General features: G+C 38.5%; 1 protein-coding gene across 1 annotated transcript in view; it reads right to left on the minus strand.

Annotated features, from left to right (window-relative positions):
- Nucleotides 1-21,375, minus strand: part of LOC150079691 (histone lysine acetyltransferase CREBBP-like) — a 487,331-nt gene that overhangs the window by 271,622 nt on the left and 194,334 nt on the right. The window contains exons 7-9 of the mRNA XM_090384101.1: nucleotides 20,445-20,784; nucleotides 641-758; nucleotides 373-532 (exon numbers count right to left, since the gene is read on the minus strand). Of these exons, the coding sequence (XP_090240227.1) occupies nucleotides 373-532; nucleotides 641-758; nucleotides 20,445-20,784 (618 nt within the window). The remainder of the gene's footprint in view (nucleotides 1-372; nucleotides 533-640; nucleotides 759-20,444; nucleotides 20,785-21,375) is intronic.

Consider the following 21,375-nt stretch of genomic DNA (forward strand, 5'->3'; position numbering starts at 1 on the left):
TGGGATACTTCCGCTTGCTCAGATTAAGAATGGGGGGGCATAGATTCAAATAGAGGAAAAACAGTTGTAGAACAGATGTGCAGAAATTTGCCTTTAGCCAGTGGGTAGTTGATTGCTGGAACAGACTTCCATCTGTTGTTTTGGAAGTTGATAGCTTAAATAAATTTAAGGCTGTACTAGACAAACATTTGGAGTGACTGGATGGGTGAAATGGAAAGGGGTTTTTTTTTTTTTTTTTTTTTTTGGGCTGATGCTGTATAAGCTTGCTTTCTTGCATCACATACCTCAACTAATGCTAATGCTTCTAGGCACAAAAATACAGATAATACACATGTATTTTTTAGTTCATATGTATTTTAATTTTCTACTTACTAGGACTGTGAGTACCTTGAGTATTACTAATTAGAGTAGCCATTGTACCAATTTGCTGAATTTGTTGCATTTGTTGCTGTTCTTTTCGCTTCTGCCTTTTTTCTTCAAGTTCCTTTTGTATTTTATATATTTTTTCTGCCAACAGTTGATAATATTCTTCCTGAAATATAAACATCGTAGTATCAATCTCTGTGACATGACAGGTATTCGTTTAATAAAGAACGAAACCCAACAAGAAACACAGAATTGGGGAAAGAGAAATATTTACCCTACTGTTTGCCATTTCATACATATCGCCCTCAACTTTCTTGGCATATGCGACTAGATTGAACATTCTTTTATCTTGTAGTGCTGAAATATCAGTTGTTGGAAATATTGCTTGAACTCTATAAAAGAGAAAAATATATCAATTAGTGCAGTCACTGTTTATATTATAGTGTGCTTTAAAACTGTAGAAGAATGAATAAAAGAGAACAATAAAAGAAACAATAATAGTAAATGCTGGCTATATTAAAAAAAAATAAGAACAATTTCAACCTAGGTTTTGAAATAATTTAATAATGGCACGTTGCACTGCATTCTATCTGGGGATGCTCCATTCTCTTCAGTGAACGTGGTAAGGCTTGGGCTTATTCACGAGTTATCTTAAAACGACTAATTATACTTCATCTAACCAATACCTTAGGCACTTGTGGTTTGGATAATTATGAAGTATTATTCAAATTATTTCAATGCCTACATTGAAATATAATCTCATCCCTTTATTTAAAAGGATTTTAACTGATGCTTTAAGGATAATTTTTTTTTCTTTTATTTCACATGGTAACCTTACAAAACCTTCCCTATACAAAAAAAAAAAAAAAAAAAAATTAACTTAAGCACTAGTAGCCGATTTATGTCTCTCCTCTCTTAAACTTTTGAAAGAAATTGCTTCCATTTTTAACCACTCAAATTATTCTTAATCACTCTCCTCAAATTCATTATGGCAGGAAGGGTGTTTTGACCATTTACAACCTTCACTTCACTGCTCTTTTGATTACTGATGCTGTTAATTAAAATGCACAACTTGATCTTATTTCTTAAGGTATTTTGTCTGCTTCTAATATAGTTAATCCTTACTCCGCAACTGAACTTCTATTTTATCTCTCTCTCTCATGGGTTGAGCAGGCTCAATTATGATGGGATTCTTCCTCTTGCTCAGATTATGAACGTGAAGGAACAAATTCAAATTGAGGAAAGACAGTTGTAGAATAGATGTGCAAAAATTTGGGTTTAGCCTGCAGGTGGTTGATTGCAGGAATAAACTTCCATCTGTCATTGTGAAAGTTTATAGCTTAAATAAATTCAAGGAAGAACTGGACAAACTTTAGAGCAAATGGATGCATGAAATGGGATTTTTTATTTTATTTATTTATTTTATTTTTTTTTTTTTTTGCTGATGCTGTATAAGCTTGCTTTCTTGCATCAATATTGCATCTAATAAGAAACAAAACTACCAGCAGTGCTTGCTTAGATATACAAAACAGATCTATAACCAGTGAAATATAGTTTTTGTTAAATAAGCATAAAAATCAATTTCTTCAAACATTATTCTACTTCTTTCCATTATACAGCCAAAGTTGCAGGTGGCTGACTTTTCTGGTCATAGGTTGGTCATCATGTGACAGCTAAAATGGTAAGAAATGTGCTCACCGTCTATATCCAGAGCTAATTTGTACAATTTACAGCCTGAACTCTAAATAACTCACAAAGGGAAACCCTAATCCCTTGGGAGACTTTAGCCCTGGATAAGAAACATTCAAGTATTCTTTATTCTCTGATGAAATTCGTATTAAGACCTCTCCATATCAATGAGAAGTGGTAAGCACCTATCATGGAGGCAGTCTGATGCAGCTAGTCACGCTGTCATTGATATCACTGATTTGATGACACTGATTTATTCTGCAGCAGAGTTCTGCCCTTTTATACATACTTATAAAATTGCCAGTTTGAATCCACAAAAAAATACTACTAGAAGTAAAACTAAATAAGTTTATTTTAATTTTAAAAAAAATAATTTCAGCATAAGGCATAATATTATATTTTAAAATTTCATATAAAAACTGACCTTAACACAGATTCTATAATAATTTAATAATGAACAATGATCATGCTGGATAACAGTGATCTAATCTGTGCCTTACAATAATTACAGAAACCAATTTTAGAGTAAGGAGAGAAATCATAAAAGAATGAACTTAAGTAATATCTTCTACTGAAAGAACCTTCAAAAGTTCATAATCAAATGTAAATTTACACACACGCACACACACACACACTCAAAAGCCAAAACTCTATGACCACCTAGATAATAGGGCACTGGGCTACCTTTCGGAGTGACAACTGCTTCCACTTCTGTGGTGTCAGTGCCACACCGACACCACAGAAGGTGTCGTCAGGTATCCTGGACCAGCTGTGCAATGATGACCCGAGAATCCAGTTAAACAAAGTGAGGCACTGGTGTTGATTGGCAAATGCTGCATCCCACAAATGTTCAAGGGGATTGATGTTTGGGGAAATTTGGTACCCATAGGAGCATACAAAATGCACTGACATGATCCTCAAACCATTCCTGTACGACGCAGGCCTCGTGATACGTATTCTCCATGTAGGGCAAAACTTGGTCCAAAAAAATTCCAAGTAGGAGATCTAGCAGTGAGGGTGTGTTCAATAGGAATGAGGGAACTCAGCAATGTCCATGAAAACAACTATGTTATCACTGTTGGAACCTTGATTCATCAGACCAGGCAACTTTTCTAGTCATCCAATGTGAAGGAATGGTGCTTCTGTGCCAACTGCAGGCGATGATGATATTCAACACGGACACGTGAACAGGGTGCCTACTCTGTAGGCCTATCAGCAAAAGCATTCACTGGATGGTGTGCTCGGAAATGTTTCTCTGTGCACCTTGGTTGTAGTCCACCATTAACTGAGGAATCACGAGCCATCAGCAAATGCCAACTGTTGTTCACCTCAAATGTCAACCAGTGATGGTCTCCCTGTTCTGGGACATTGGGTGGTTGGTGTCCCTCTTTGGACTATTCCCACCAACACCTTCACTACTGTGGCCCTCAAACAGCTGAAAATGCCTGTGGTTGCTGAGATGCTGGTCTCCACTTTCCTAGAGCCACAAATCATTCCCTGTTCAAACCTTGTTGGGCTTTCCCTTTCTCCACTGCATGGTCTTCATACTGACGAACTGATAGGCACTACCCATGCTGTTAACCTTACACCCTACTTCCTGGCCCACCTCCTTGTGGTAATGGACAGGCAATGGAGGACCTTGCTTTTCCAAAGCCCCCACACAACTAAGAGGCCAGATGAACAACACTACGCAGGCAACACAATATATATGACACTATCTGGCTTTGACAGAGTTTGTTCTGTGACACAAAGTAAACAACGTGGAGTTGGGGGAGAACCCTGGTACCACTTGACCTGTTAACATTAAAAACTACCCATGCTGTCACTATACACCCAGTGTTCGCATTGCCACCCTATCCTCGGAGTATAAAAATTCAAACAGTTTCCTATGCTAGACTAGTGGTAATCTGCATTTGGTCTTGCAATTCAAAGTGATAAGGAAGCAAGTCATCAGACATAGTAAATATATAATGCCCTTTGGAAACTCCATCTTGGGTGTTTCCATAATGGGAAAGGCACATCTTGTTGGCTGCTCGGGGCCCACTGTGGTTAAGGTGCATAAAGAATGGTGTTGTAAAAGTCAGACCACCTCTCACTGACAGAACTGTAAAGGATTACACAAGGTGGATGTTCATAGAAAGCAAAGGGTGCAGTATGTTGTACAGACTCAATGGCAGGTCACTGTGTGACAGCTGACATTGCAATACAACATGGAGAATTCAAGAACAATATCCCAAAGGATGATACACCACACACTCAGGCGTATGAGGTTCCACAGCAGACGACTCAAGAGACACCTTCTCCTCACCACTCATAATCATCGATCGATGGCGAATGCTGTGGTGTCAACAACATACTGGTTGGACACTGGAGAACTGGAAACGAATATGCTGGTCAGATGAGTCCAAATACCTGGTACAACATGCTGATGGATGACCTTATGGGTGCAAGAAATACGAGTCCATGGAACCATTATGCATGGTGCCCACTATCCAGGCAGATGGCAGCATTTGCATAATTTAAGGCATATTTTGCTGCCAGGAATTAGGAATCCCTGGTGCATATGGCCTAATGTTTCACTGGCAAGGTAAACTGACAGCTCTTTAGAGACAATGTGCAACCTAACATATTTTTTCCCAGATGTTTGTTTGTTTGGTTGGTTGGTTTTTAGGAGCATTAGCAACTAAGGCCATATTGCTCCGGGATATGCGGTGGTCATTCCTTGACCTTTCTGCATCCTCCATATTTGGTGGTGACGGGCTTGAACCCCGGTCTAATCAAGAAGCGTGTGCTGCGCACTGCTGCTCCTTCCCACCAGGCTACGGAGGCGGAATTACCCCCCCCCAGACAGAAAAGGGATCTTCCAAGATGATAATGTGGCATCTCATCAGGCCTGCACTGTGCACAAGTCATTAGAGGAACACTGAAGATTTTGCCCATCTTGATTGGCCTCCAAATTCACCTCACTTCAATCCAATTGAACATCTGTGGGATGTTTTGGAATGGGAAGTGAGGCAATATGAACATGCGCCTACCTTCTATTCCAACACCGTGGAAAGCCTTGCAGATCCCTCTGGACGTCTTCACACATCTAATGGAGTCAATACCTAGAACAATAGTGGCTGTTATTTATGCAAAAATAGTGGCCTAACATGGTATTAGGTAAGCAGTCATAATTCAGGGATCACGTATTACACTTCACCCAGGAGTGATCCATCACTCCTAGGTGAACTAGGTGAAGTGGAATGCGTCCACTCGTGGATACAAATGATCATAATGTTTTGGCTCATAAGTACATTCATAATTGTTTTGTAAAAATGAACGAAGAAATACACATGTAGGTTCATGCTCTTTTGGCCTTCTACGTGAAAAAGTGTGCATACTTGCAAAATGATATAAATACAGTGGTACTTCTCTATTACAAAATTCTCTATATTACGAATTTTTTCGCAAAACATTGCACCTTGAAACGAAATTACATGTAAAATTAACCCCATATAGTGAAGTGTTAATCCCTCTATAACGAATTTTTAACAAATTAGTAAAAGCATTTTTGAAGATTTAAGCATTTACTGCTAAACAGCCGCTCAAATATATGGTCTCCTTCCCTCCGAAATTGCTCATTAGCATCCGAAATTAATCATCCTTTTAGTGAACACTTGTGGCCATTGACGCCCGTAGGAGGGTCTTCATTTCATTTTTGTAACAGTTATAAAACCAAATGGGTTTTCTTAAAAGTGGTCATGAACTTTACAATAAATAGGGTAGATTTGTAAATTGATGTTAGCTAAGGGGAAAACAAAATTCGCTGTGGTAAACCTTTAGCGTGCTACGGCAGCAATACATAGAACGTTATCACAGTCGGTTTTTAGTAACGGCTACCGAGTGACATTCGCTTCTCACCTCAACTGTACCACAGAGAAGTATGTAGTAGTGGCATGTGATGCAAGAAAGCAAGTGTATGAGCTTATGCAGCATCAGCAAAAAAAAAAAAAAAAAAAAACCACCATTCCCTCCAAATGCCTGTCCAGTTCCTACTTAAATTTATTCAACCTATCAACTTCCACAATGACAGATGGAAGTTTGTTCCAGCAATTAACCATCCGCTGGCTAAAGGCAAATTTCCGCACATCTATTCTACATTTGTCTTTTCTTGATTGGAATTTATGCCCCCTTAGGTTCGTAATCTGAACAAGTGGAAGGATCCCATCAGAATTCAGCATGCTCAACCCATTCAAGGCCTTATACACCTCAATCAGATCACCGCACAGGTGCCTAGTCTCCATCCACTGCAATTTGCAGAACTTAAGCCTCTCTTGGTAAGAGGATCCCTTCATTCCCCTCACCAATCTTGTTGCCCTTCTCTGTACACGCTCAAGTAAATCTACATCCTTCCTAAAATAAGGCCTCCAGACCTGTATGCAGTAATCAAGGCGTGGCATGACCATTGCCTTATACAGAGGGAAAATCACCTCCTTCTCCCTGCTAGCAAAATTCCTATATATCATTGGCAAAACCCCATGACCTGCCCTGGCAGCCTATCTGCACTGCTCAGAAAACTTCATATCTGACTGCACAATTACTCCCAGGTCTTTTTCATTTTCTACCACCTTAAGTGTAGTACCACACAGTTGGTACGTTTCTCTGGGGTTACTTCTACCCATATGCAGTACTTTGCATTTGTCAAGGTTAAACTTCAGTTGCCACTTCTTAGCCCATCTGCCCAAATTATCTAGATCCTGTTGCAGTAGCACACTGCCATTACTCTCATTAACAACCCTGCCAACCTTTATATCATCTGCAAACTTCGACATTAAGCCTGATATACCTTCATCAATATCATTGATAAATAAACAAAACAACAGCGGACCTAACACCGAACCCTGTAGGACTCCACTAATAACATTAGTCCACAAAGAGCAGCACCCATTGATTACCACCCTCTGCCTTCTCCCACTTAACCATCCTTTTATCCATTGTAGCAACTTACCCTTAATACCATTCTGCTCCAATTTGTACAATAGTCTTCCATGCGCAACAGTGTAAAAAGCTTTCCTGAAATCCAAATATATGATATCAAAATTATTTTTTGCATCCAGTTCCTTTGTAACCACATCATAATATCCTATCAAATTTGTCAGACAAGACTTTCCCTTAACAAACTCATGCCGTGTCTGAATTTTAAACATATGCTACCCGAAATCGTGGAATGTGAAAGAACTTTCATCTCGGTGGCAAGAGGGTGAAAACCGAATAAGAAATTTGTTTTCTGTTAAAATACGAAATAAAAATTAATGATTTTAGTGATTTTGTCGAAGACAGTTTATCTTTAAAATCGAGTGAAATTACCTTTTCAATTAAGAAAGCCAGAAAATATCTTTGAAACCATTGCGATTAGCAGTGCTGAAGTTGAGTGAGCTTTCAGCGTAATGAATAATATTGTGACAATTAAACACATTGCAGATTATGATGACCATACATCTAAATGGAAAACCATTGCTTCAATTTGATCTGGATCGTTACGTCAAATCATTCCTCTATAATCATCGCTCAGCTATTGAGCAAAGCAGAAGATCAACAACAAATATTAATAAAGAAGTAAATTGGCAATTTCTAGAATAAATTTTTCTTGAATATTTGTGAAATAATTTTTTTTTCCATGAAATCTGATTTTTGTGTACTTTTTCTAGGTTTGTTTCTTATGTAGTATTTGTTTTTATATTGTGGAATGTTTTGTGATAGATTTTATGTTATTTGTGATATGGGAAATATTTCATGTTATATTTTATTCTCAATATTAAAATTATATCATGAAAAAAATGTATCTATCAGTGGCATAGCTACCATGTAGGCAGGCAAGGCAATTGCCTCCGGGCTCGGCGTCTTTGGAAGTCTCCTGTTTTTGCAATTTTCATTAATTAAGTAGGGGCCCAAACATGCTCTTTGCCTCCGGGCCCAAAAAAGGGTAGCTACACTACTGGCATCCATTATAAAAATTGGACGAATAAAAAAGTTGCGCATGTGTCGAGCACGCACAGTAGATGGTTTATGCGAAACATCCTTCACGTTTCTTTTAGGTATTTTGATTTGTATATATCGATTACGAAATAAAAGAGCTTTCTTACTGTAAATATTTTATTGATCATTCACAGATTTTCATAATTTCTGGAAGACAAGATACAATGGATTTATGATAACTAAAGTAAGAGATGTATACTTGGGAGTGCAACGTATCTAAATAGCTCTGTAAAATAGCACCAATTGATGTACCAATCTTGTAGTTGAAGCAACATAAGCAGCTGTTAGGGGCACCTAACAATGGAATGTAACAAAAATGTGAGACGAAAAAAGAAATTGTTGACAAATATTTGTATCGTTGCAATCATACTTACTGCAGTAGTAACTTCAGGAAGCATGATCACGACGTCATAGTATTCAAAAATTCTAAAAGGTTAGAACTCCAGACACTGTCGTATCCAGTTATCATCGTAAGGCAAAGCATGACGACCAGGTTTTTAAGTTTTTTTTTTTATATAGACCTAGGAATGTTTTGCACATTCACTTATACGCATGGTTAAGGGAGTAATAAGTCGAATTTGTCCACCCACCCTAAATCCGCCACTAACTCAAGATATCATACGAGTCCCGAAAAATGAGTCGCGCTCTAATCACACTACAAGTAGTGCGAGTGTGCAAAGTGCCTCTAGTAGAAGCTGCGGATGACGTCATTTCCTTGACCAATCAAATTTACTTGGTAGAAAGTCGGAAAAACTGTGAACCCATTGTTAAAATATTCACAGCTCACCACTGCCCCTAAGACTATATTTTCTGAAATCGTATAAAAGTACTGAATTTTCATTATAAAATATTTCCAGTACTACGTTTTTATAAGCGACATTGCGTAATAAAGATTATTATTAAGTATTATTTATACTTTGTAAAGCAGTTATTGATTAGTACAAACTAGATTTTGAACAGGCTAAGAATAGAAAACTTGATTCTTGCCCTAATGGTAGCCGAGCATTCTGGTCTTTCCAAAGCGTGGCCGTAATTTTTGCCCATCTCTGTTTCCACCTCTGTCAAAACCAGATGGTTCTGTTGTGACATCAGCCAAAGATAAAGCTGACCTTTTAGCAACCTATTTTTTTTTGAACTCACGTATTGATGATCTTGGTAAATCATCTCAAACCGTTCCCAGTACACTCCAATGAATCCTGTAGTTTTCCGTCACAAGAATGTCAAAAGGATTTTGATGAATCTGATGCTACGAAAGCTCCGGGACCTGACGTTATTTCTCCACTTGTTCACAAAATTCCTGTTTTGTGTCGTCTTATTTCACTTTCTTATTCCAAAGATATTTTTCCTTCTGCTTGGAAATTTGCTCATATCCAGGCAGTTCCTAAAAAGGGGAAGAAATTCCTTCCATCCAATTATCGTCCCATTGCGATTACTTCTACTCTTTTCAAAGTAATGGAGAAATCAATTAACTGCCAACTCAAACTATCTGGAAATCTTTCATCCGGTCAACGATCGCCAGTATGGATTCCATCAGTGTCATTCGACTGGTGATATTCTGGTTTATGTACATCTATGCAAGAACTTCTAGAAGAGACAGAAAACGGAATGAACACGGAGAGAAAATGGAAGTGAAAAAGAATATTATTGACACTATCAAAGAAAATGAATGGAATCTATTTAGTTATATTAAAGTAGGTGGCAAAAGAAATAAGAAAACCCTTAGCCATAATTATGAAAGCTTCCCTGGACTCAGGGGAGGTACCCATGGACTGGAGATGTGTAAATATGACCCCAATCTACAAAGGAGGATCAAAGGGAGACACGGGTAATTACAGACCTGTTAATTTAACTTCTGTTCCAGGGAAATTAATGGAGGAACTGGTTAAAGAAGCATTGCAGGATCATCTAGACAAGACTTAAGTTATAGCTCGGACATAGCATGGGTTTGTTAAGAGGAAGCCTTGTCTGACAAATTTGACTGGATACTAGGATGTAGTTACAAAGGAACTGGATGCAAAGAATAACTTTGATATCATATATTTGGATCTTAGAAAGGTCTTTGATACTCTTGCATATGGAAGACTGCTGCACAAATTGGAGCAGTGTGGCATTGGAGGCAAATTGCTGCTAGGATAGAGAGTTGGTTGAGTGGGAGAAGATAGAGTGGTAATGAATGGACACTGCTCTTCGTGGACTAATGTTATTAGTGGAGTCCCTCAGGGTTCAGTGTTGGGTCGATTGTTCTTTTATGTATTTATAAATGATATTGATGATGGTATATCAGGCTTAATGTCCAAGTTTGTAGACGATACAAAAGTTGGCAGGGTTGTTAATGACATTAGTGAAAATACACTGCTGCAACAGAATCTAGAAAAGTTGAGCAGATGGGCTGAGAGGTGGCAAATGTAGTTTAACATTGATAAATGAAAAGTACTACATATGGGAAGCAGTAATCCCAGAGTAACGTATCAACTCTGTGGTACCACACTGACAGTAGTAGAGAATGAAAAGGACCTGGAGGTAATTGTGCAGGCAGATATGAAGTTTTCTGAGCAGTGCAGACGGTCTGCAAGAGTAGCTCATGGTGTCTTGTCAATGATATACAGGAATTTTTCTAGCAGCGATAAGGAGGTGATTATCCCCTTGTATAAGGCAATGGTGAGGCCACAGCTTGAGTACTGTATACAGGTCTGGAGGCCTCATTTTAAGAAGGATGCAGAGCTGTTGGAATGAGTACAGACAAGGGCAACAAGATTAGTGAACAGAACATAGGGTTGCTCTTACGAAGAAAGAGCTTAAGTTTTGCAAATTACAGTGTCTGGAGACTAGGCACCTGCGAGATGATCTGATTTAGGTGTATAAAACCTTGAAAGGTTTCAGCATGCTAAATGCTGATGGGATTCTTCCTCTTGATCAGAATAATCGCCTGAGAGGGCATAAATTCAAATTGAGGAAAGACTGTTGTAGGATAGATGTGCGGGTGTTTGAGTTTAGCCAGCGGGTGGTTGATTGCTGGAAAAAACTTCCATCTGTCGTTGTAGCAGTTGATAGCTTAAATAGATTCAAGGCAGAACTTGACAAACATTTCGAGCGAGGGGATGGGTGAAATAAGGTGCGTTTTTTTTTTTTTTTTTTTTTTGGCTGATGCTATATAAGCCTGCTTTCTTGCATCATGTGCCCTTGCTAATGGCGTTTAATGTGGTATGGACACATAAAACGGATACAAGAAACCAGATATTCAAAGGCTATCCTGGAATGGATACCTCCTGGAAGAAGGAGAAGAGTAAGACCTAGGAGGCATGGATGGAGTACGGGAATGCATGACGGCCCAAGGTTTAACTGACCTGCACACCTTGAATGGAACTTATAGTGGGAAAAAATACCTACCAAAAATTAACTTGTAGGCTGAGGAAACCCATTGTAAATGGAAACACTCCTCTTGAAGAAGATGTGCATCTATGGACAAATTCAATGGAAAAGTTTTTGGTGAAACCTAAACCATTGCTGTTGATATTTCAAAGGATTTTGATCGTGTTTGGCATAAAGGTCTTCTAAGTAAGCTTCCATCCTATGGTTTTCCAGCTGTTCTTTGTGATTGGGTATCCAGTTTTCTCTATGACCGCTCACTGCAACTGATGGTAGATGGCTCTCTGTCTTCTAACTTCTCCATTAATGCTGGTGTTCCCCAAGGTTCAGTTCTTTCTCACACTCTTTTCTTCTTGTATATTAATGGCCTTTTTCCATTGACCAGAAATCCTATCCATAGTTTTGCTGGTGATAGCACATTACTTTCCACCTTCCAGTTTGAGAAACCCTGCCCTGCTCAAACAGCTTCAACTTAGAGTATACACTGCCAAACCTTAAATGCTGATCTCCAGGCAATTCTCCAGTGGGGTAAAGAAAACTCAATTTCAATTTTTCTAAAGCTGATTCCTGTCTTATATATCGCAAAACGGATTCTTCTGCCACTATGCTTATCATCAATGACATTCCGATTTCTAGGCGAGATCTTGGGGATTACCCTGACTTCTAACCTCTCTCGGCACAAGCACATTACAAATATTGCTTCCTCTGCATCTAAAAAAAAAAAAACTTGGTTTTCTCTTTCGCTCTCGTCGTTACTTTTCTTCCAAACAGCTGTTCACTCTGTACAAATTGCGAATCCGCCCTACTGTGGAATATTGTTCTCACATCTGCAGCAGCACCCCCAAAACCTCTCTCAGGCTTCTAGATTCCATTCAGAACAGGGCAATTAGGTTAATTAACAACTCATCTCTAACAGAGTCTGTCCAATCTGTCTCATACGCTTTCTGTTTCTGCCACATGTCTTTTCTATCGATGGCTACTTCCACGGGCACTGTTCGTCTGAATTGGCTTTTATAATTCCTGCTCTCTCTTTTAAAGCAGTCCGAACACGTGATGCAACCAGCCAACATACTTTTACTGTCCAACTTCAAACTCGCAGAACCAACGTTTCTTCTTCCTCATTTATTCATTCAACTTCTGTTTTCTGAAACAACCTTCCTTCATACGTATTTCCTGAAAATTACAATCCACATAAGTTCAAGTCTAATGTCAACAAATATCTTCTTTCATCTTTTCAACCTTCAACCCATGCACAGTATTAAGTACTTAAAGTTCTTAAAAAAAAAAAAAAAAAAAGTATTGAAAACATTTAATTAAAAAAGGTTGTTTAGGCATGGGTAATGCACTTCCATCATTTCTATATGCATGTAGTATGAATGCATTCATATCGTGAATGAACCTTCAGAATGAGTGGCTGAGATATTGCACTGCTTTGAATAAGTTACTTCACCAGAGTAATGTTACTTATTCTCGGCAGATACCACCACCCCGATAGCACCGTTTCGAAGCTGGTTGGCTTACTCATTGGTGGGTGGGCAGGTACCCTGTTGTTGCATTAGCGACAACCTGGTTATGAAGTATAACTCCACAATATGAGAGATGCTTGAGGATTTGCATGGTTTAATCTTAAACTATTTCTTGACTAAACGTCCAAGAGTATGAAAAAGGTTGTTTATGCATGGGTAATACACTTCCATAATTTCTACTACCCAGGTAGTATGCATTCATCTGATTATATCTTGCATTACCCATGCATAAACAACCTTTTTCACACTCAGACATTTAGTCAAGAAATAATTTTAGATATTAATTTAACATGATATACTGTAAGATAGTAAAGTAATTATAAGGAACTATGGGAGATGTGATTTATTTCTTTGGCAATTATTTACTTTTTATTTAATTTTATTTTACTTTGTTTATTATTAGTTATATTTTGTAGTTTATGATAGCAGACGCCATTAGAGAATTTTTAGTGTGAACCCCCTGGAACACTTTTGTGAACCCCTGGGAGTTTGCAAACCACTGGTTGGGAAACCATGCTCTAGAGAATATGGGGTTAGAGAAGATTTGCTGTAATTTGTATTCTTCAGTGAATTTGTGAGAAACCACATTTTATGGCGGCCCAACTGAGCATCCAGTATCAAAATAGCATTTCATAAAGATAACTGAGGCACATGTGATTGGGTGTATGGGTGTGTGTAAGCTACAATAGCATGCATACTATTTAGTACCAAATCGGGCTGTGTTTCTTTCCCCCTTCCCAAATAACAGCAAGTGGGTGGCACAACACTGATTTTATAAGATGTTTTAGATGTTTGGTCTAATTGTAATCATTCTTCCAGAAAAATATCATGCAGCTGCAAGAGAGTTGAAGGAAGAGAACTTTGTTGCTGAATAGCTCTCTCCAAGATATCCACACACTCAACAAGTTTGAGATCAGGTGAATGCAGGGGGCAGAGGAGAGGGTGGAAATCCATGTCATGTTCTCCACAGAATTCTTGTACTGTTGCATTGTGATCCATAAAGTGGCCATTACCTTTGGGATAAAAGTGTATGTTGCAGAGTGCAGTAGACCTGGTACAAAATTCAGGTACTCCCGGGATGACATTCGGTCTCCCGGCAGTATCAACAGACCCAGTCTGTGGCAACAAAACATTCCCCATACCATGATACCTTCAAATGCTTAGGTTCTCTTAACAACCTAAGCTAGCCATCACTTCATGAGGTTCTCACTATACCCTCTGCCTACCATCAATACAAAACAAATTGTACCATAATTTGTCTGACATGACTTTTCCACTGTTCCAATGTCCAATAACAATATTTGTGGTATTGACTGCAAGTTGATTTTTCTGTTTTTCCCTGAAAAAAGTGAGGCTTCTGAATAGCAAGTGACTGCCAATACCCAATTTCTTCATATCCCTGCACATGGTATGGGCTGAAATAGCCAGTTTTGGGCATGGTTGAATTCAGATGTTATTTGCTGCCCACTAAATGTCCATTTTTCCATACAGTCCTTAGAGTACAATGGCTTTGCTCTTGAAGAATTGGGTTTTCCTGCCACATTTATGCCTTTGAGATGTGGAACCACCACTTGCTTTCCAATCATTAAAAACCTTTGAGATGGATGCTTCTGAGAAACCAGTTATGTCTTTTGTTTCTTGAATTGTGGCTCCTGTTAAATGTGTACTCACAATAAGAACTTTTTCAAAGTCTGATCACGTTTTTTTCCCATTTTGGCCTCATTACTGCAGTGAAAAGCCAGTCTTTATACTCAAAGAGGCAACGTGTAATCACCGCACATCACAATTTTCTTTGCATCTATTTGCATTTCTTCTGTCTGTGATTGCCTTGATACAAGAGGTTTCTGCCTCCCACTGGCCATTGTGTGTATCAGTTCTTACACATTGCTTTTTAGGTAGCCAAAAGGCTTTATCTTAAGTATTTACAGTTCTATTTGTGTATTAAAAGAGGATTTGCTGTGTACAAAATTTGTCACAAAAAATTGTCAACATGGGAACAGAACTGTCCAAAGTATATGTTGCATTTAGTAAACTTTGTATTTTTGGGATTACATATGAGTAACATCATTAGTAAAAACAGGCATGTTACTAAACATGCCTGTTTTACAAATAGGTTTTTTCAGGACTGTGCACAGACATACTTAATATACGTAAAACCGTTATTTACTTCGAATCTTGCAGCCATTGTTTTTATATAGAGTAGTAGGGAATTCAAATTTTTAATTGTGATAACTAGGCAGCTCTAATGTATAATTATATAGCGTAATATGCATCACTGCATTTAGGATTCTATTAGATAGCGTAGTATTGACAATTAATTAATTAAATTTATTGATTTTGTTAATTTAAAATATCATGCCCCAGACTAGAGCAGCAAAGCAACAGGCACAAAGTGGCAGGAGTGCTGTGATGCGGGGGAGAACTGAGGGGGGCAATTCTCCAACGCATCACAGCCTAAAAAAATGTGCAACTTGTGAAACGTTTGCCGAACTCTCTGGAACAGAACATGATCTAGCCAAGGAGGATGTCTTTGTGTGTGCCAGGTGCAGAGAGTGTCTAGAAATTAGACATCAACTCAGCGTTCTACTGGGCATCTATGAGAGCTTGAGGGGTAGGGTAGATGCCCTTGATGAAATTAATATGAGGTGCCCCGTCAAGCTCTCAGCTGCCCAACTCAATGCCAGAGCTCACTCCTGGCATCAGGCAACACAGCAGCAATCTCCAAGGCAGAATGCGCTGGTCCCAAAGGAACTAGTTATTGTTGGTGACTATTGTCAGGGAGACGGGGAATATATTGTGCAAAAAGGATAGATGGAACAGGATCAAGGTATGTCTGCCAGGGGCAAAAGTTGATGATGTTGTAAAGCATATATCATCTTTTAAGGGCACAAAAGGTGATATTGTTGTACACGTTGGCACCAATGACATTAAGAGTAGGACATCTGCAGGTTTACTTAAGTACAGGTCAATGTTGCAAAAAGTCGTGAACTAGGGTTAAATTTGAAAGTGTCTGCAATTCTGCCGAGACACAATAAGAGGGAGTATATGATGAGAGCCTTGTCAATCAATTCAGCCCTGGAGGGAATGTGCAAGGCTCAAGGGGTAGAATTTTTTTCAGCGTGGTCTGTGCTTGTTAACAGGAGAGACTGCTTCTACAGGAATGGGATACACTTAAATAGAAAGGGTGCAAGAATATTTGCTGATGCTATCGAGGCAGTGTTAGGTGGGTCGGAAAACTGATAGCTTAGGGGATTCACAGACTAAAACGTTAAAAGTAGCCACAGGCAGAGGTGAAGGTGATTCTTGCACAATTTCTATTACAATAAGTAGCGACCTGGAGCAATGGGTGCTGGGGGTTTCAGGGACTGATGGCAGTTATCATGAAACAGATGGGTATATGGGATGTGTTAGGGTAACTAATAATAAGGACAGGTGCATGTATACTTGCATGAATACCAATGCTAGAAGTATATAAATGCTAGAAGTAAATAAATTTGAAGAATTTGAAGTGTTGGCCAAGACATCAAAGGCGGATATTGTTGGGATAGAAGAGACATGGTGTCACACAGATATAAGGAATTTGGGTAGTACAATTTGTACAGAAAGGATAGACAGAATAGGAAGGGAGGAAGTGTTATGCTGTTAATTAAGAAAAACATAAAATCAAAGAAGTACATCCAACTGATATAGATGAACAGTGCACTGTTGAGTCAGTTTGGTGTGACATAAACACTGCGAAAGCAAAAATAAGAGGAGTGTGTTATAGGCCTAATGACTTGAATGAGTATAATGAACAATTGTATAGAGAAATAGAGTGGGCTAGTAAATCAGAATGTCTTATATAATGGGGGATTTTAACTTCCCAGATATTGACTGGAACTTGTGGATTGGTCACTCACACACTAGTAAACTTTTGTGGATTTATTGGATGATTGTTTTCTGCAGCAGCATGTTCGAGAGGCAACCAAAGAGGATACTCTTGATCTGGTTATCAGCATTGATCATTCGTGTATTAAGCATTTGCAGATAAAGGAACCACTAAGTGGCAGTGATCACAGTGTACTTATGTGGGAATTACTTAAAGATATAATTACCATCAAGGGTAAAGGTTTGTTGTTTTGTTTTTAGGAGCATTAGCAACTAAGGCCATATTGCTCCGGGAATATGCGGTGGACATTCCCTGACCTTTCCGCATCATCCGTATTTGGTGGTGACAGGCTCGAACCCCGGTCTAATCAAGAGGCGTGTGCTAAGCACTTTTGCTCCATCCCACCTGGCTACGGAGGCCCTCAGGGGTAAATGAAAGGTAATTTGTTTCGTAAAGGTGAGTACAGTGGTCTCAGACAGTTTTTAAATTCTGTACAGTGGGATCAACTGACGATGTTACCAACGGTAAATTCTAAGTGGGACGCATTCAAGGAATTAATTATGGATGCTACTAAAAGTTTCATACATATTAAGAAATATTGTTCAAGGTTTAGGCCTAAATGGTTATCAAATGAACTAATGAGACTCGTGAAAGAGAAGAAAAATGCATGGGATGCATATAAATTATCAAGCGACTCAGAAGCCTATGGCAGATATAAGCTAGTCTGTAATCAGGTCACAAGGGAGGTTAAGCAGGCGAAGGCAGATTACGAGAAATCTTTGGCAAAAGATGCTAAGAAAAATAGCAAGGATTTCTTTACTTATATAAACTCTAAAAGGAAGGGGATGAACCTGATTGGTCCACTTGATATCGATGGTTCGACTGTCAATGATCCTGCTCAGATAGCAAACAAACTGAATGAGTATTTTGCATCTACATTCACACATGAGGAGTTATTAAAGTTTGAAAATGCCACAAGGTTATCAAATTGTAACAGGGTGCTTAGTGATTTTGTAATAACTGAGAGCAAAGTGGAGGAGAAATTGAAGTTAAACATAAGAAAGGCACCCAGGATGGATGGGATCTATCCAGTTATATTAAAGGAGGCGGCAAAGAAACTAAGCAAACCCTTAGCCATAATTATGAGAGCATCCTTGGACTCAGGGAAGGTCCCCACGGACTGGAGATGTGCAAATGTATCCCCAATTCACCAAGGGGGATCGAAGGGTGACACGAGTAATTACAGACCAGTTAGTTTAACTTCTGTTCCGGGTTAAATAATGGAGTCACTGGTTAAAGATGCATTGCAGGATCATCTAGACAAGACTGCAGCAATAATTCAGACACAGCATGGGTTTGTTAAGGGAAAGTCTTGTCTGACAAATATGATAGGATATTATGATGTGGTTACAAAGGAACTGGATGCAAAAAATAATTTTGATATCATATATCTGGATTTCAGGAAAGCTTTTTACACTGTTGCGCATGTAAGACTATTGTACAAATTGGAGCAGAATGGTATTAAGGGTAAGTTGCTACAATGGATAAAAGGATGGTTGAATGGGAGAAGACAGAGGGTGGTAATCAATGGGTGCTGCTCTTCATGGACTAATGTTATTAGTGGAGTCCATCAAGGTTCGGTGTTGGGTCCTCTGTTGTTTTGTATATTTATCAATGATATTGATGAAGGAATATTAGGCTTAGTGTCGAAGTTTGCAGATGATACAAAGGTTGGCAGGGTTGTTAATGACAGTAATGGCAGTGTGCTACTGCAACAGGATCTAGATAATTTGGGCAGATGGGCTAAGAAGTGGCAACTGAAGTTTAACCTTGACAAATGGTATTGCATATGGGTAGAAGTAACCCCAGAGAAACGTACCAACTGTGTGGTACTACACTTAAGGTGGTAGAAAATGAAAAAGACCTGGGAGGTTTTTTTTTTTTTTTTTTGTAGTTGTTGGTGCATCGGCTTCTGTGGCCATAATGCACTTCCCAAGGTTTCTGCAGTGCTTTGATCCAAGCCCGAGGCAGGATTCGAACCCGCGACCTTTGGGTTCCCAGGCAGGTACTTTACCCACCTGGCTAGCCAGGTCGGCAACCTAGGAGTAATTGTGCAGTAGGATATGAAGTTTTCTGAGCAATGGAGACAGGCTGCCAGGGCAGGTCATGGGGTTTTGTCAATGATATATAGGAATTTTGCTAGCAGAGAAAAGGAGGTGATTGTCCCTCTGTATAAGGCAATGGTCAAGCCACGCCTTGAGTACTGCGTACAGGTCTGGAGGCCTTATTTTAGGAAGGATGTAGATTTGTTTCAGCATGTACAGAGAAGGGCAACAAGATTGGTGAGGGGAATGAAGGGATCCTCTTACCAAGAGAGGCTTAAGTTCTGCAAATTGCAGCAGCTGGAGACTAGGCACCTGCTCAGTGATCTGATTGAGGTGTATAAGGCCTTGAATGGATTGAGCACACTGAATTCTGATGGGATCCTTCCACTTGTTTAGATTACGAACCTAAGGGGGCATAAATTCATATTAAGGAAAGACAGATGTAGAATAGATGTGCGGAAATTTGCCTTTAGCCAGCGAGTGATTAATTGTTGGAACAAACTTCCATTTGTCGTGGAAGTTGATAGGTTAATTAAATTTAAGGAGGAACTGGATAAATATTCAGAGGGGATTGGTTTTGTGATTTTTTTTTTTTTTTGGCTGATGCTGCATAAGCTCATACACCTGCTTTCTTGCATCACATGCCACTACTGCATATAGCAAGATTTGTGATGTTTTCACTACTGTTGTAAAAGGATTCCCACATGATTGGTCATTTAGTTGATGTGTCTCTCACTGACTTTCATTAATCGTAATTAACAGCTGCAAGTCATCTATTCTAGTTGCATATTCAAAGAAATACATGATGCATATTGCTGAAAATCAAACAAGTCTGATTTTTCACAGGGTAACATGTCCCTGCCTCCATAATTCATGATCTTTCTGTGAATTTGTAAGTAGAGGAGGGGGCAGTTTGTGCTAAAATGCCCAAAAAGCCACAGAGGCTTTTAGAGCATTTTCAAAACTCTTAACATGAAGAATGCACTTTAATATCAGATAAAAATAACAACAAAAATGCTGAACTCTAAAAAAAAAAAAAAAAAAAACCCAATTCTTTCTGTGTATTGCTACTATTGATGATCCGCCATTTTCCTTTGTCTCTCACTGTCCCTCATTTAACTTCACAAAACTGTTACTTTTAGTTATTTTAAGAAAATGAGGATATGTTAATAGAGAATTTATGTCTAATTTGTAGTGAAAAGAAGGCAACACAATCACGTGACAAGATAATGTTTCACGAAACTAACATATGATATTGATTGTATGTTTTCCCGTGCCTCCACTGAACTAGCACTTGAGATGGCTGGGTAAAAATGTTGAATATTTAGACAATCAAAATCTCTTTGAATACCAGTACCTTTCCACCTGAGCTCATAATGTCATTAAAACTTAATTTTGTGTGTATACATGCAATGCGTACACAATGAATATGACTGTCTTCATGAATCATTATAAGTAATTTATATATATACACAAGTTCTTGGAAATTAGGCTAAAAATACTCACATTTTCTGCACTAAATGATGCCTTAGGTCACGAGTAACGAACTGGTGCCAGTCTTTGGTAGCTGTTGGTACTTGTGGTATTACTCCTTGCATGGCTGGAGCAATCTGACTAGCAGTGACAGCTGTCAGTAAACCAGTGACATTTGCTGCCTTTACTTTGGCTGCCAAATTCATCTGTCCACTATCAGTTGTTAGAAGAAACCCCTGAGATGACTGGCCTGCAGTAGGCACTACAGGCCGAAGCTGACCTTGAGGTTGTTGGGGTTGAGTCTGAGATGGCTGTTGAGATTGACCAATATGGTTTAAAGTCTGAGGCTGACACTGGGCCTGTACATCATTTACTATAATAAACAATAATTTTTAATATACCTAACTATAATTCATATATAATTAGCAAATATTAAATATTTCATTCTCAATTAAAAAAAAAAAAAAAAAAAAAAAAAAAAAAATGCTATTCTGAAATATAATTTTTCACCTCACTTTACTATTACAGAATTAACATGCTCTGAACAATAATAACATGAAGTATTATTGTTCACAACAAAAAAAACAAATTAGGATTTATTTAATTTAAAAAAAAAAATTCAAATGCAGGCGAGAAAGAGCATGTTTGTGTCCTTAACTCTCATCAAATTACACATACACAGAGTGAAAAACAAACAAATATGGGAAACTAATTGTTATGGAAAAGTATAGATAAAAAGTATGTCACTACACCTTAAAGTGCAGTGCAACTATTAAAAAGTATAGTATTAAAATACTCACCAATAAATCAGGAGAATAAAATAGTCTGAAATATAGTCAAAATCTGTCTATATATCAGAGACCAGTGTTCCAAGGAAAGAAAAACAAAACAAATGAAAGAAAGTAAAGCAAAGCAAATTAGAGAAAAGGCAGGAGTAGGGAAAGAGAGAACATAAACACAATGT

This window comes from Mastigoproctus giganteus, chromosome 10 (assembly GCF_048544385.1).
Source record: "Mastigoproctus giganteus isolate SK-2022 chromosome 10, ASM4854438v1, whole genome shotgun sequence".
Lineage (NCBI taxonomy): Eukaryota > Metazoa > Arthropoda > Arachnida > Uropygi > Thelyphonidae > Mastigoproctus > Mastigoproctus giganteus.